The following is a 13,448-nucleotide window of genomic DNA, read 5'->3' on the forward strand; positions in this document are numbered from 1 at the left end:
TCTCACCCCCCCACCCCCACCTCTACAAGCGCGGCCCTTTCAAACGGGGGAAAGAAGACGGGCGAGTGAACGAAGAGCTGCCACTTTCAGCAGGAAGCTTTGGACTTGCCCCGATCATCAGCCGAGCGGATTCCGGCTCTGGAGCCCCCGCAAAAGCCCACAGCCCACGAGCGAGCGGGGCGGAGGAAGGGAAAAGCCCCTCTCTTTTCAGTTCCCCATCGGGCTGGCTCCGCCAAAAGGCCGCCTCCCGGTCTCGCAGCCAGTTCCCTCCTGAAGTTTCAAAGGCCGCCACGTGATTTCCATGAACTTGAGGCTGAGCAGATCTGCGGCGCCGGGCAGGGCGAGAGCGGCGGCTCCTGGTTTTCCCGGCCGCCCAGCGCCGGCTCAGAGAGAAGAGCAGCTGAGGAAGCAAGCGAGGCGCTGCGGCGGCAGGCAGGTGTCGGGGAAGCGCCGAGGGCAGCACGCGCGTCCGGGATGCCCCTCTTTGGGCTTTCCGCTTAGGCGGCGGCGGGCGCAGCCAGTCCCGTCCCCACGCGCGTCCCCGGCGCTTGCTGTGGCTACGCTGTTTCCTCCGGGACCTTAGGCGCCCTTTGGCCTCCTGACCGGCCCGTCCCAGCTCCTCTTTCTCTTCGGCCAGGATGTCTCAGGGGATCCCCGCCGCGGGAAGCATTTTGGAACGGAGTTCCTCGTCCGAGGGGACCCTGCAGGTAAACCGAAACCCGGGGGGGAGGGGGAGGGGGCGACTGTGTGTGTGTGTGTGTGTGTGTGTGTCGGGGGGGGGGAGGAAGAATAGAAAAGTTGGACAGACAGACGCGCCTCCAAGAAACTTTCCTCCGCCATTCAGAGGATCGCCTGGGATCGCGCTCTTCAAATCACGACTCCCAGCCGGCTTTCTTTCGGCGTTGGCGGGGCAGGAATTCTTTCGTCGCTGCCGTTTGAACGCGCTCGCTCTCACGGTCACACGCGGGCAGCGGCGGGGATCGAAGTTGGAGCGGTGGCACCTCGAAAGGGCTGCGGGTGCCTTATTTCTTCGGAGGAAAAGGCGCTTTTTCAAGCAAGTTTCGGGTAGCAGAAGAGACCAAAACCACAGAAGGAGAGAAAAGTGGTGCGTAAAATTATGGATCGCGCCGCATGCCCCACATTTCCTCTTCCCTTCCCTTCCTTATTACCAGAATTTGTCTTTGATTCGAGAAACGGAGGAGGTAGGAACTTCTAGTCAGAAGAAGGGAGAAAAGGATGGAACTTCCCACTGCTTGAAATGACTTTAAAATGCTGCAGTTGGGGGGGAAGGTGTTTTTGAACAGTTAATATTTCAGCAGCAGCAGCTACTGATCTTGTTGATCCAACACTCTTGTTGATCCAACACATGTGTTGGATTCCAGTTCCCATCATTCCCAATTGAAAGTTGAGAAAAAATGGATTCCACTAACCAGCAGGGATGTCTATCCGAGGCCAGTTGGAAGAAGGGAGTGGTGGAACCAAGCACATATACTAAGTTGCTAACAAGGTTATTAACTATATTGAATATACTGAAACTGCAAGACTAAATGTTTATACTGAAGAAAAAAATAGGGTGGGAGGGTGTCCCCTGAGCCAGAAAAATTATAACACTTACTACAGTGTCAATAACAAATGGGTGTTCTTTGTTCTTGCATGTAGTGAACAAGTTGAAGTGGGAGAGATTAGTAGAAAGAAGTCAAAGATGAAATAAAGTGATCTAGCAGGACCAGAGATCCATCTTCCTTTTCCTTCATGAGGCTCCTACTCTTCCATATGTTTAAATGATCATAATCTTTATGAGATCTTTTGATTGCTTATGTACTTAATCGATTTTAAGGCTACCTACTCTAACAAAAAGCCAAAAGTGGCATTTCAACTCATGAAAGATAAGATGTACAGTACACAGATTGAAGTGTTAGATGTAAGCATAACTGATTAAAATTACCGCTGCAGAGCTGTGTACAGCAGTTGTGTGTTGTCCCATAGCAATTTGTCTATGAAGTCAAATAGTGGCTTTGCACTTTTGCCATTCTCACACGCTTCCTGCAGGATGATGTTATCACAGAAAGACTTTCCAGGATACATCATCCCCATTTGGGCAGTACGCTAAAGATTTGTTTAATTATTTATTTACTCTCTATATTGCCACCAGGGTGGATTTGATTTAAATTGAGTTGATTTAAATCACAATTTAAATCATGATTTAAATCACTAGTAAAAAGGCTTGATTTAAATCAACTCGATTTAAATCATAATTTTTAAAGAGCAACTGTCAACTCTGCTACTCCTTTGACCCACTGTTGACTCACCGATAGTCCCAGTGTTGCAGAATATACAGCCTCATGCTACATAACTAAGCTCCATTTCATGCTGAATAAACTAAATTATTTATGTATCTTAAATAGAAAACTATCTTACGAAAGTTTTTTATTAAAATAAATTCGATAAAAATCAAAAAAATCTGATTTAAATCAAAAAAATCTGAATTTTTTTGATTTTTTAAAAAAAATCATTGATTTTTATCCACCCTGATTGCCACAGTCCACTCTGAATTGGGTCAGGATAATACAGGGTGTAACATTGCTAGGTTCACTATTAATCTTCATGATTTGGGAAGTGCCTGCAGGGGGACGTGGAAATTCAACTGAGCGTAACATGTAGCTGAATCTAGACAGATATTCAATTTCTCAAGAGTTTTCTTATGCAAAAGGAATTTCTCATTTTTTTTTTCTCATTCTTTATGGTGCTGCAAATATTCTTTAAATGCATTTTGTTATTTTTGAACTTTTGTGTGTGCTTTTCAGTCAACAGTTTCCTTGGCAAATAAAAAAAAATTGGAAGTGGTTTGCCATTGCCTCCTTCTTAAAAAGAAGAACAGGGAGTGGCCCAAAGTCACTGTTGATTTGTGTGCCTTATGTACTTAGCCAGGATTAGAACTCATGGTCTCCCACTTCCAGCCAAACTCTCTGTCTCTCTTGCACTTGTTTGATATAAAAAAGGAGGATATTGGTGAAGGCCTCCCCACCAATACTAAAGATCAGGAGACAGGGAGACTGCACAGCATTGCAGAGTATAAGATGAGTTAGGTCATTTAAGATACTTAAGATAAGAGTAAGAACTCCAACTTACATAGAAGAATTTTATTTCCCCCTACCTCAACCATTGCTCTCTTGGAACATTTGAAAACTGGTACTAATACTTCACGTGATCTTGATTCTATGCCTCTGTTTATACAGCCCAGGATTGTATTAGCTTTTTTGGCTGCTGCTGCTGCACACTGCTGGCTCAAATTCAAGTGATCATCCATTAGGATGCCAAGGTCCCTCTCACAGTTACTGTTTTTGAGCCAGGTTTCACCTAATCTGTACTTATACCTTTGATTTTTCCTGCCTAAATGTAAAACAAGGAGGTTTGTTGGTACTTGAGATGTCTTAGTGCACTTGAGGCGGATATTATCTCATACACTTCTTCTAGATTTAAATCAAAATGTATCTGCCTATGCTTGTCAAGTCAGTTCCTCAAATCCAAGATATTTTGAATTGGATTCCACAAGCAGTTTAAATATAGATAAAAATGGTGGCATTGCTCTTACAGGACACAGATATGATGTAGACAAGATGATATTTTGTTGGACTAAAATCAGACTGTAAACTGGCAACACGTGAATTATGAGAATTTCCCAGACTTCAAAACAAAAGTATAAAATAAAACAAGAATATTGGTGTATCGGATGTAGTTAATTCAAACTTCAGTTTTATCAAACTACACTGTAAACACACATCCCTGCTTCTGAAACCAGAATTGCATGTTGTTCACTATAATTTAAATACCACTATATCATACAGAATTTGCTTATCTTTCCATCCATCCATCTCACAAATATAAAACTTTTATTACCATCAAGGGTAAATTAAAATGATTCTCCTAACTGGGGTTGTGGTCTCTTGAATGGATCTTGTGTTACTGAAATGTCCTAGGCATCACTTTATAGCTCTACTCTTTTTCATACTAAAAAAAAACTTTTTAAAAGAAGCAGAGAAACAAGGAGAGATAAAAGAATAAAAGATAAAAGATAAAACAGGGACAAAATCATGAGTTAAATTGGGAATGTTCAACATATGGGGATTTCCCTTTGGATATGCAAAACATTTACCATCTTAGTAGAGCAGAAACACCATTACGGTACATATGGCAGTTTGTCTGATCTGCTACCCCAAATATGATCTAGACATTTTGTGTTTGATTCATGACTTTAAATTTAATTATGCCAAACTCTGAGCCCAGTTTCCCCTAATATTTGTTGCCCCAAAAGCTCCTGGGATCACGCGTTAGAAACTGGATAGCAAAATGCCTTTCCCTCCTTCCTAACCAGCGTACTTCTATCTCTCCCATTTAAAAGGCCTGAAGGTTTCAATTCTACCACTTTTGGCATCACTACTCTGCCTACTGATCTCCCCTTTACTTTTCTTTCTCTACCATTATTTAAGAGAAATGGGGCAGGCAGGCAATTGGATCTGCTTTGCCTGAAGCCTATCAACAGTGGAAGCTAAGGAGGTAGGCAAAGAAGAAATTGGGAAGAGCAGGGATATGTCCTTGATTTCTTTTTCCTGTTCTCTTTCCGAATGCTTCTCTGTTGCACTTGCATATTTCAGTCCTACATTAGGACCAAATTCATATGTTTCATCTAGGCATGCTCCACTCAAACCTGGCTCTTTCATGCACCAAATGATTTTCACAGCACTAACTCAAACTTGATCCTGATGTGTTCTAACCATACAACAAAGCTGCTGAACATGATTTCCTGTGATTCAAAATTGTGTGTGTGTATGTGAGAGAGAGGGGGGAGGGAGGGAGGGAGGGAGAGAGAGAGAGACCTCTCAAGATATGTCTACAAGGACTGCACACATGGAACTTGTGCCTAAATGTTGTATCAATGACTACTTCTAATGAAATTAACTTTGATCAGCAAAGGGTATTGCACAGTGCTAGGACATGCACTTCTTCTGCAAGTAAATCCAATTAATTAACAAGTGAGCTGAACAGCTATGTTTGTAGACAGTGTCTTTTTACTCAAAAGTAATTTTATATTTTCTAGTTGTACTAGACTCAACTTTCAAGTGCTTCTACATAGGGACTCCTAGAATGATCAAAAAAGCATAATGGGACTATTTTGTTATAGGTAGTTCTTTTTTAACAATTACTTAATTTACTTCATTGACTATTTGTAATGACAGATTAGACTGGCATTGGCTTCATTCACACAACACTCTTAATTTGAATTGAACTAGCCTGTTTGTAAACAAAAAGATTCACTTCACACAGCATTTAAGCTGCATAACATTCATAAATGTAACACTGTGCAAATGCAAGCCATTGCATCTTTAACTGAGTTAATTATGCCTGCTATGTTATTGCAGCACTACTAACTCAACTCAGCCTTACCTGACCTCACAAGAGGATACAATAAAAGACTTTGTGCATATTTTCTATCTTTCTTGGAGGAAAGATAGGATCCAGGTCTGATTAACACATTCCAAAACCTTGATGATCTGGTTTCCTTCCCTCTGTTTTATTTTTTAAAACAACAGTTCAAATTTCCCAGGAAAAAGAAAGCAAATTCTGGCTCACTCACATCCTCTATGGGAACTCTTGCAAACTTATTGTGTGGCAGAAGAGAGTTAGCTACCTTTCCCCCAAAATACTATCTGAACCCGATACAGCCACAAGAGTTCTTGTAACCAATCTTTACATCAATATACCAACAAACTATCTGTAAATTACTTTTCCACTCAATATAAAGGAAATATCAATATCAATCACTCTTGGAATATGTCATCAGGGCTCACAAGATTGCCAGTGGTGTGTTTGTCAAAATATAGCTTCTTTGACTTTTCTGGATGCTGAGTGTTTTTTGTGGGGGGGGAAGGGAAGTCATTAACTAAACAAGTATATTCTGATTTTATTGACCAGAGCCATGATGATGATGAAAGACGAGTAAGACGGAGAGAGAAGAACAGAGTCGCTGCTCAGAGAAGCAGAAAGAAACAAACTCAGAAAGCAGATAAACTCCATGAGGTGACTGATGCACTGGCCTTCTTTAGGATCAACAATTGGTATAATTATCAAATGCAAAACAAGTCCTAGGTCACCTTAAGAATTAACAGAGTGTTAGTTCCTTAATTAAAGGCATCCACAGTGGGAGGAGTATGTGTGTTTCAAAGATCCACCTCTTTTATGTGTGTCATATATGCAACAAACATAAAAATGATGGGACTTTATTTGGCATCTAGATTCTTTTTTTAACCTTCATGCAGATCCTCTTGGTTTAATAAGCTTTTATGGACCAAATCCCATTTTGTCAGATGCAGGGAATGCCATCCTCAGTTAAAAACAGAGCAGTGATTTAAGTTTGTGTGATGACGTTTTAGCTTTAAAGGCAGCCTTTCCAAGTGAGCATTCTCTAGATCGGAGTGTCAAACTCGCCACGTCACATTGCTGTCACATGACGTTTCACAATGTTTTTCCCCCTTCGGTGAGTTGAAGTGGACATGGCCTGAGCATGACACATCTGGCCCATGGGCCACCAGTTTGACACCCTTGCTCTAGATGGATCGAGTCTCATGGCCAACACCAACATCTGGTTACCCAAGTCTGGGAAAGGTTGAGCTAGACAGATGCTTAGGTAAAGATCACAAAGGAAGTCACCATCTCCTGCAGGTTGCATATAACATGCTGTGATTGGCAGTACGCTGCTTCTAATCACAGAGCATCCATACTTAGATGCTGTTTGTCCATTAATACTTTTTTGATGATGCTTAAGCTATTGATTGTCACAAACACCTGAGGCACAGGATATAGCTCATGAAAAAGTACAGCTTTGTCTGGATTTACCCACACTGTAAATTTGAGGAAGTGGAGTTTTATGGTGCTCTGAATCAGGATCAAATTATTTTCTCTCTTAACTTTCCCTCTTTCTCGACTAAGAAATGGAGATGATCACTACCCAATAGAGTCAGACATGATTGAACAAAGGAAGCATTTACCTTCTTTTTTTTTAACTCTCCCTGGTTTACGGTTTTATAAACTCCTACCGTGTCTCCTGTTGCTCATCTTTTTCTTCAAAACTATGTGATCTAATACACACTTTCCTCAGCAAACAGTTAGCACACCATTTTGGCACTCAGGGCAAGGAGGTTGTGTTGATGAGCCCCTATCTTGCCATCAGCGTGTTGAAGTCAGTTGTCAGAGCTTATGAATATGGAATATCCCATGTGTGGGTGCCTTTTTATCCTCTTCTTCATACAGTTTAGTGTTATGGTCCAGACCATTTTTAGGATAGCAGCCTAAACAATGCAAACAGAATCAGGATATTGGAATCTTATTCTAATATCTTATTATGCCCAGAAACTTCTTCCAAACAGTCTTGTTCTAACTGATCATCAGACAACTGGGCAGAGGAAGCAATTTGTAATATTATTATGATTTTTTTTAAAAAAAAAGTCTTCCCCCCACTTTCTTGCATGTTTAATCGTTGCAACATTTTTTCATGTTCTCCTTTCCAATTGAACAATTGATGCTTATAAGTTGGCTTCCAAAGAATAGAGCTTAAGTGTAGAATAGCAAGGGTGTTTGCCAAGATTGAGATTGTTATCAATGCTTCAAAGCTTTCATATGAGCAATTATGAATATACCTGAGTAAAATGATGAATAAGTGCTGGACCAGAGTCCAACATGTCCTTTCTATGGAAGAAAGCACATTATTCATCCATTCTTGTGACTTCATGTGTGAAGTTAAGGCAGTTAATGAATATATTGGTCATGGTGGCTGAGCAGCTATGGCTTTTTTTTTGTATTTTTTTTTTTTTTTTTTTGGTTAAGGACATTGGTGCATTTCTGTTTCAGCCACATTCAAATCAAGGGGGAAACTAGCCACTTGATGTACATTTGCCTTGTAAAGCAATTCTTTTCTGAGTCCCACTTGCTTTCCCTTCTTTTACTGAAACTCAAAAGATGACTTCTCATTCATGCTTTGATTGAAATTGACATCAGACAGGCACGGGGAAATTGGTTGCTTGTAAAAGTAACTTCTCTTTTTGCTAGAAGTCTGGTGCCAAAGACCCATCCTTCCCATGCAAGAGAATTGAGCTCATTGAAGGAGCTCTGAGCGTGCTTTGGTCATTGGATCATCTGGTCCTTTTTTAGGGTTTCCAAATGAGAGTCGCTTTGGTTTATCCTGGCATGCAGATCCTTTCATTGTGATTTGTAATCCACTCTTTATGGATGAGAAGATTGAGCAAATTCAGCCACCTATGGATTACTCAGAAAACTGTATGTTTACAACTGCAGACCAGAATGACCAGGTTTCTAGGCATGGCCTATAATGTCTCATTGGCTTTCTTACAGACCCCTGCCATCATTCCAAAAACTCAAAGGTACATTTCTGTCCCCTTACTTTCTGGCTCTGCTGTCCTACTTCCCCAGTACCCCTGGTCCCTAAGAATATGCATATGTGTGTGCATGTTCACATGTGCATGTTTGGAATGTTTAAAGTTCAGCTCTGACCATGTTTTAAATCCAGCCGCACCTACCTCTGAAGGGTAGTCCCCCAAGTGTCTCTCAAAGATATCCTTAGCGTGGCAAGTTTCACTTTCTTGCTATAAATCCTGCCTAAGTATATAATGGTTTAGCGAGGTGCATGAATCCATATCTATGATTTGGAATTCTGTCTTTTCCTTCCAGTTCATCAGTCTTTTTGCTTATCAGGAAAATAAGCTGGACAAGGTAGAATAACAGCAAGAGATGTTGGACTGCACTAAGAGCTGTCATCTTGAAAACATATATATCCATTCTGAGTTTGTTTCATCTTCACCTTTGTTTCATTCTATCAGAATAATTTATGAGAGATACATTTAGTTCTGCTTTTCTTAAAGAACTGAGAATCAGGAATCCTTGCTTATCTAAAACTTCCAGTGTTTAGTGTTCAACCAGTGGATTTACCTTCTACTTTTTTGGTCTATACCCAAGTATTGAAGTAAACCCACATTTGATGGCCAAGAGATGATTTTCACAGAAATAGTCCTTTCTCTGAGGTTGATGGGTCATAATCTTTCCCCTGTCTCTTTAAATTACTGTCATTTTAACTATATATCCCAACATGTAAATTAGTGCATGTTTTCTTTTAAAAGAAAAAAGACATCTGTGTCCCTCTTCTGTTTTGCATTTCTTTTGGAATGATGTATTAAGGGCCTTCTTAGAGCCTTCATCATGATTGGATTCACAAATGTTTTGGACTGAGAATGTCAAATAACTATTCAGTATTTGCATCCCTGAGTTTTGCAGTTTGAGCTGTAACCACTTGTGTGCTGCTGAGAGCTGATTCAAGTGCTATATTCCCACAGAAATAAATCAGAAAAGCCTGCTAGGTCATTCCAAGTTAAAACCTACAGCCAGTTTTTCTTCCCAATTTGCCTCACAGCCCTGACATTTAAAGCTACAACATAATGCCTCTAAATATGGAGGTTTTATTTATCATCATATTTAATGCCTGTTTTCAATTCTACAAATTGCCCTTGGTGGTTTACATCAGGACCCAAGCAATTCTTTCATGGGCCCACATTACCTGAGGAACTTGTTCATTCCCATCACATCAGTTTGTCTCACTCAGGTAAGGAAGGCATGTTCTGGACCCTGTCAGTTAAAGATTTTCAACTGGTGGGGTTCAGGAAGAGGATCCCCACTCTCCTAGCCTTTCAAAGAGTCTGAAGACCTGGCTCAGTCAACTCACATGAGGCTCATGGAACAGCACAAAACCCAGGGAAATCCAGGTAATGGCCAAGTGCCCCCTCCAAATATAGAGAACAAAACAAAAGCAGAATTTGATCTGATTTACTGTAATTTATGTTGAGGTGTAAGTAAAACCAATTTAGTTTAATTATCTGTAAAATTGTTCTCCATATATTTTGTGATTTCTACCATTGTTTAATTAAAATGTACAATTGAGTGGCAACTTTTACAGCAAGGAATGTGAAATCAGAAATCTCATATTTTACACCCCTTGTTTACACTGATAAAATGATAAGTTATAAGTGCAGTTGAAAAGAACAGCCAAAGCTATTCCCTTTATTGGATGCTAAAGATAATGAAGGGAGATATCCTTTATGGGAGCTCCTTCTCTAGATACTGACCAATAAAGGACTTTCCCAGCTAGGCTCCTCCTCTTTGGATTGTCCAACCACATGGTTCCACTTCTGAGAACAGATAAAAGCATTTGTCTCTGCTGAGGTCTTCTGAGAGGACTTCTGTTGATTTTATTAATATTTATGATACAAATTATGTTAAAAGTCTTGGAAAAAAATATTCACTGTATGATTTACTCTATTTGATTTTGCTCTATACTGCTACTTAGATATTAGTTTGGTAATTTCCTATAGAAATATTTTAAATAGCACAATATAAATAAATTATACCTTAGGTAGGTAAAATTAAGATACACTAATTTCCCGCTGGGAAAAAATGTCTTATGTAAATTAGGTTGAGAAGAAAATAAGTTAGGAGCTATGTACTTTTCAAAGTAAATATATTTTTCAGATAATTCCACCATTTTAATTGTCTTTTTGATTATTTTTAAACTTCCTTTTGAGAATTTAAGCACTTCATGAAGAATAGTTTAGCAAAAACAATAAATAATCATGGATTCTTGCTTGCATGCTTGATCTGCTTATTTTTATCAATTATTTCAGGAATATGAATGCCTTGAACAAGAGAATACTTCTCTGAAAAGGGAGATTGGAAAGCTGACAGATGAAGTGAAACATCTGAGTGAAGTGTTGAGGAACCATGAGAAAATCTGTCCCTTGTTACACTGTGCTTTAAACTTTGGGTTGATTCCCAGACATGAAGCCCTCCTTGGTCCCTTGCCAAGATAAGGCTTCCTCCTGAGAAACCTGAAAGAATGAGAAGATTTAAAGACCATCCACTATTGTCATTTTGGCCATCATGTTGCATGACTACACACATTCTTAGAGCAGCATATGCTACATCTAGTGTTAACCTGGAGTCCTCCAACCATCAAGAATCAATGTTGATGTTTAAAAACCACAAACTGTAGCCTTATGGGAGCCATTTTCAGCTAAGCAGGATATCTTCAGAGTGTTTCTACTATGCATTCCATACTCACCATGGAATAGGAAATATTGTGTGCTGGAATTGCTAGAATACGAAATATTTTAACTTCAGTTCAGGCCTAACCATGATGTACGGTCCTTATAGTAATAGAGGATTTGGTGGCCATCATAGGAAATGGGGAAGACGGCTTGAAACCAAAAGGATCATAGATATGACAATCTGTAATCAAAGACAGGGACTGCTTTTACTTCCCAGCACTCTGATTCCCTGTCTGTTTTTCTTTCTTCCATTTTCTCTGGTGACAAACTCCTCAAGTTTTGTGAAAACCTGATTACCGTATTTTTGGATATAGCTTTAGGATTGTTTTTAGGAACATATTGTGCGGCATATGAGGGTTGGAAAGCATATCTTCATGCTTCAATGTATGATTCTCTGCAATGATTATCAACTTACATATATTTCCAGCTGCACCACAATGGAGTTGAAATTGCAACAAAGCTAGCATTTTCTTTGAAGACCCTTTTAAATGCTGTAACCCTATGAAACCCATGGAGCCCATTTCTTCTGGGAAGAAACTCCTTCTCACATTCCTTTGTCTTCTTCTCTGATGGTGACTGGACAATTTTGCAGCAGTTCTGGCAAGATTCTTTACACATGACCAAACAAATGTACACAACATAAAGTAAGGACATGAATGGTGGTTACTAGCAGTTGTTTTCATTTCTCTTTTCTGTGGAGTGGAATTGACCGATTGTTTTTAGCAGCAGGACCCACAGCACCAGAGGGCAGAGCTTGTGAACGAGTGATCTTTGCTATTTTCTGACTTCTCAAGGTCAGCAGTGTGAGAACAACTGCAAGTTGGTTTGAAACTGTTTCTGACAATTGGGAAGTGAAAATGATGTGGCACGGGAGGTTTTAATTTAGCATCCTGAGTTTGCTTTGAAAACTCCTCATGAAGGAGAATTGGTCACTTTCCATGGCAGTTTATTCCACTGTTAAAAGGTTGCTTGTTATATGTTCTAATATTTTCTACGTAACTCTGGTATCTAAACACATTGGACCACAGGAAATGGTCTCTCTCCTTCCCCTTATTTTCTCCCAATCCCATTGTCAGGGAATAGCTAGTATGCAAGATGTGCCACAGAACATATGAAAGAACAATAAGTTCATGAAAAGAATAGCACAGCTATTAAGTTGAAGTAACACTTCCTGAAGAATACACAAACCCGCATCCTTCCAAGTAGTTTGAAGAGTTTAGTGGGGAAGCAAAGGGGTCTATTGTATTTTTAGTGATTTTTTTAAATTTTATTTATTGGTTGTGTTATTTGGTTGAATTTAATCCTAGGACCAACTCAGAATCACAAATGTGAGATTATCAGTTGGATTGATTGATTGATTGATTGATTAAATGAATGAATGAATGAATGAATGAAAAGAGCCAAATACAAAAATAACTGACAAGGAGAGAATTTCAATTCTATTTTCCCTATCTGCTTCTCCCATGGATACCCATGGCTTCTCTGGGTGTATGGTGGAAGTATAGCGCCCACTTATCCAAACCTAACTGTGCTTGATTTAACAGCCACAGTCCACATTCTAATTTCTTTCCGGATTTCCAAGAGACATAAAACAGGCTTTTTAGGAAATAAGATTGCAGCTGAAAATTCTTCTTATTTTCACACCTTTGTTTTTGTGCCTTTATAGTTAATTGCCTTTGACTTGAATTCTTTTCTTGGCAGTGCCATTCCAAATAATCTTTCCTTTTTTTCTTAATACTGTACAACTTATTTTCCTGCATACATACAGGTTCTCCTTTTGCTTGCTACATGTAATAGATAGTTTTCAAAGTGGGTTTTTAAAGGTTTAAAGTAGTTTTTTTAAGGTATTACAATAATAATAATAATAAAACTACTTTAAACCCTTAAAAACCCACTTTAAAAACAGTCTATTACATGAATAGTGAGTTTGTTTCCTTACAGTTCAAAATTTAAAGTTAATTATATTTTCATTGAATTTTCTGAATCGTTTGAGTATCTGCACTGTTTTTTTTCCTTGGGAAGCACTGTGGGGTCCTGAATATACTTCATCATTCATGCCCTTATCTTATCATCCTTGATAAATTTTGCTTTTGATATACTTCTGCACCCATGATGCAGGACTTCTGCACAATGTTTATATCGGGAAAACTAGTAATGCAATTATTAATTGTAAATATTATTATTATTATTATCAAGCCCTAATTGTAATTCTATTCAGTGGTGTTTAACCTCCTAGTAAATATGTTGGAAAAATGTTGCCTTAGCAGAGAAATATGGTCGTCTTCA

At 39.4% G+C, this 13,448-nt stretch overlaps 1 protein-coding gene across 1 annotated transcript; it reads left to right on the forward strand.

Moving 5' to 3' along the window:
* Positions 1–319: 319 nt before the first annotated feature.
* Positions 320–11,824, forward strand: BATF3 (basic leucine zipper ATF-like transcription factor 3). The gene is made up of 3 exons (XM_060692497.2): positions 320–707; positions 5,971–6,075; positions 10,740–11,824. Exons 1-3 carry the CDS (start codon positions 639–641, stop codon positions 10,923–10,925), a joined length of 360 nt encoding a protein of 119 aa, XP_060548480.1. The 5' UTR covers positions 320–638; the 3' UTR covers positions 10,926–11,824.
* Positions 11,825–13,448: the final 1,624 nt, after the last annotated feature.

Source organism: Pantherophis guttatus, chromosome 1 (genome assembly GCF_059756535.1).
Source record: "Pantherophis guttatus breed Tessera chromosome 1, ASM5975653v1, whole genome shotgun sequence".
In the NCBI taxonomy this organism is placed as follows: Eukaryota; Metazoa; Chordata; class Lepidosauria; order Squamata; family Colubridae; genus Pantherophis; species Pantherophis guttatus.

Excerpts from the sequence above, each read along its gene's own strand:
- BATF3 (XM_060692497.2), top strand. The coding sequence starts at position 639 with ATGTCTCAGGGGATCCCCGCCGCGGGAAGCATTTTGGAACGGAGTTCC. Across the intron at positions 708-5,970 it reads CGTCCGAGGGGACCCTGCAG|AGCCATGATGATGATGAAAG; the intron begins GTAAACCGAAAC and ends TTTATTGACCAG. Across the intron at positions 6,076-10,739 it reads AAGCAGATAAACTCCATGAG|GAATATGAATGCCTTGAACA; the intron begins GTGACTGATGCA and ends CAATTATTTCAG.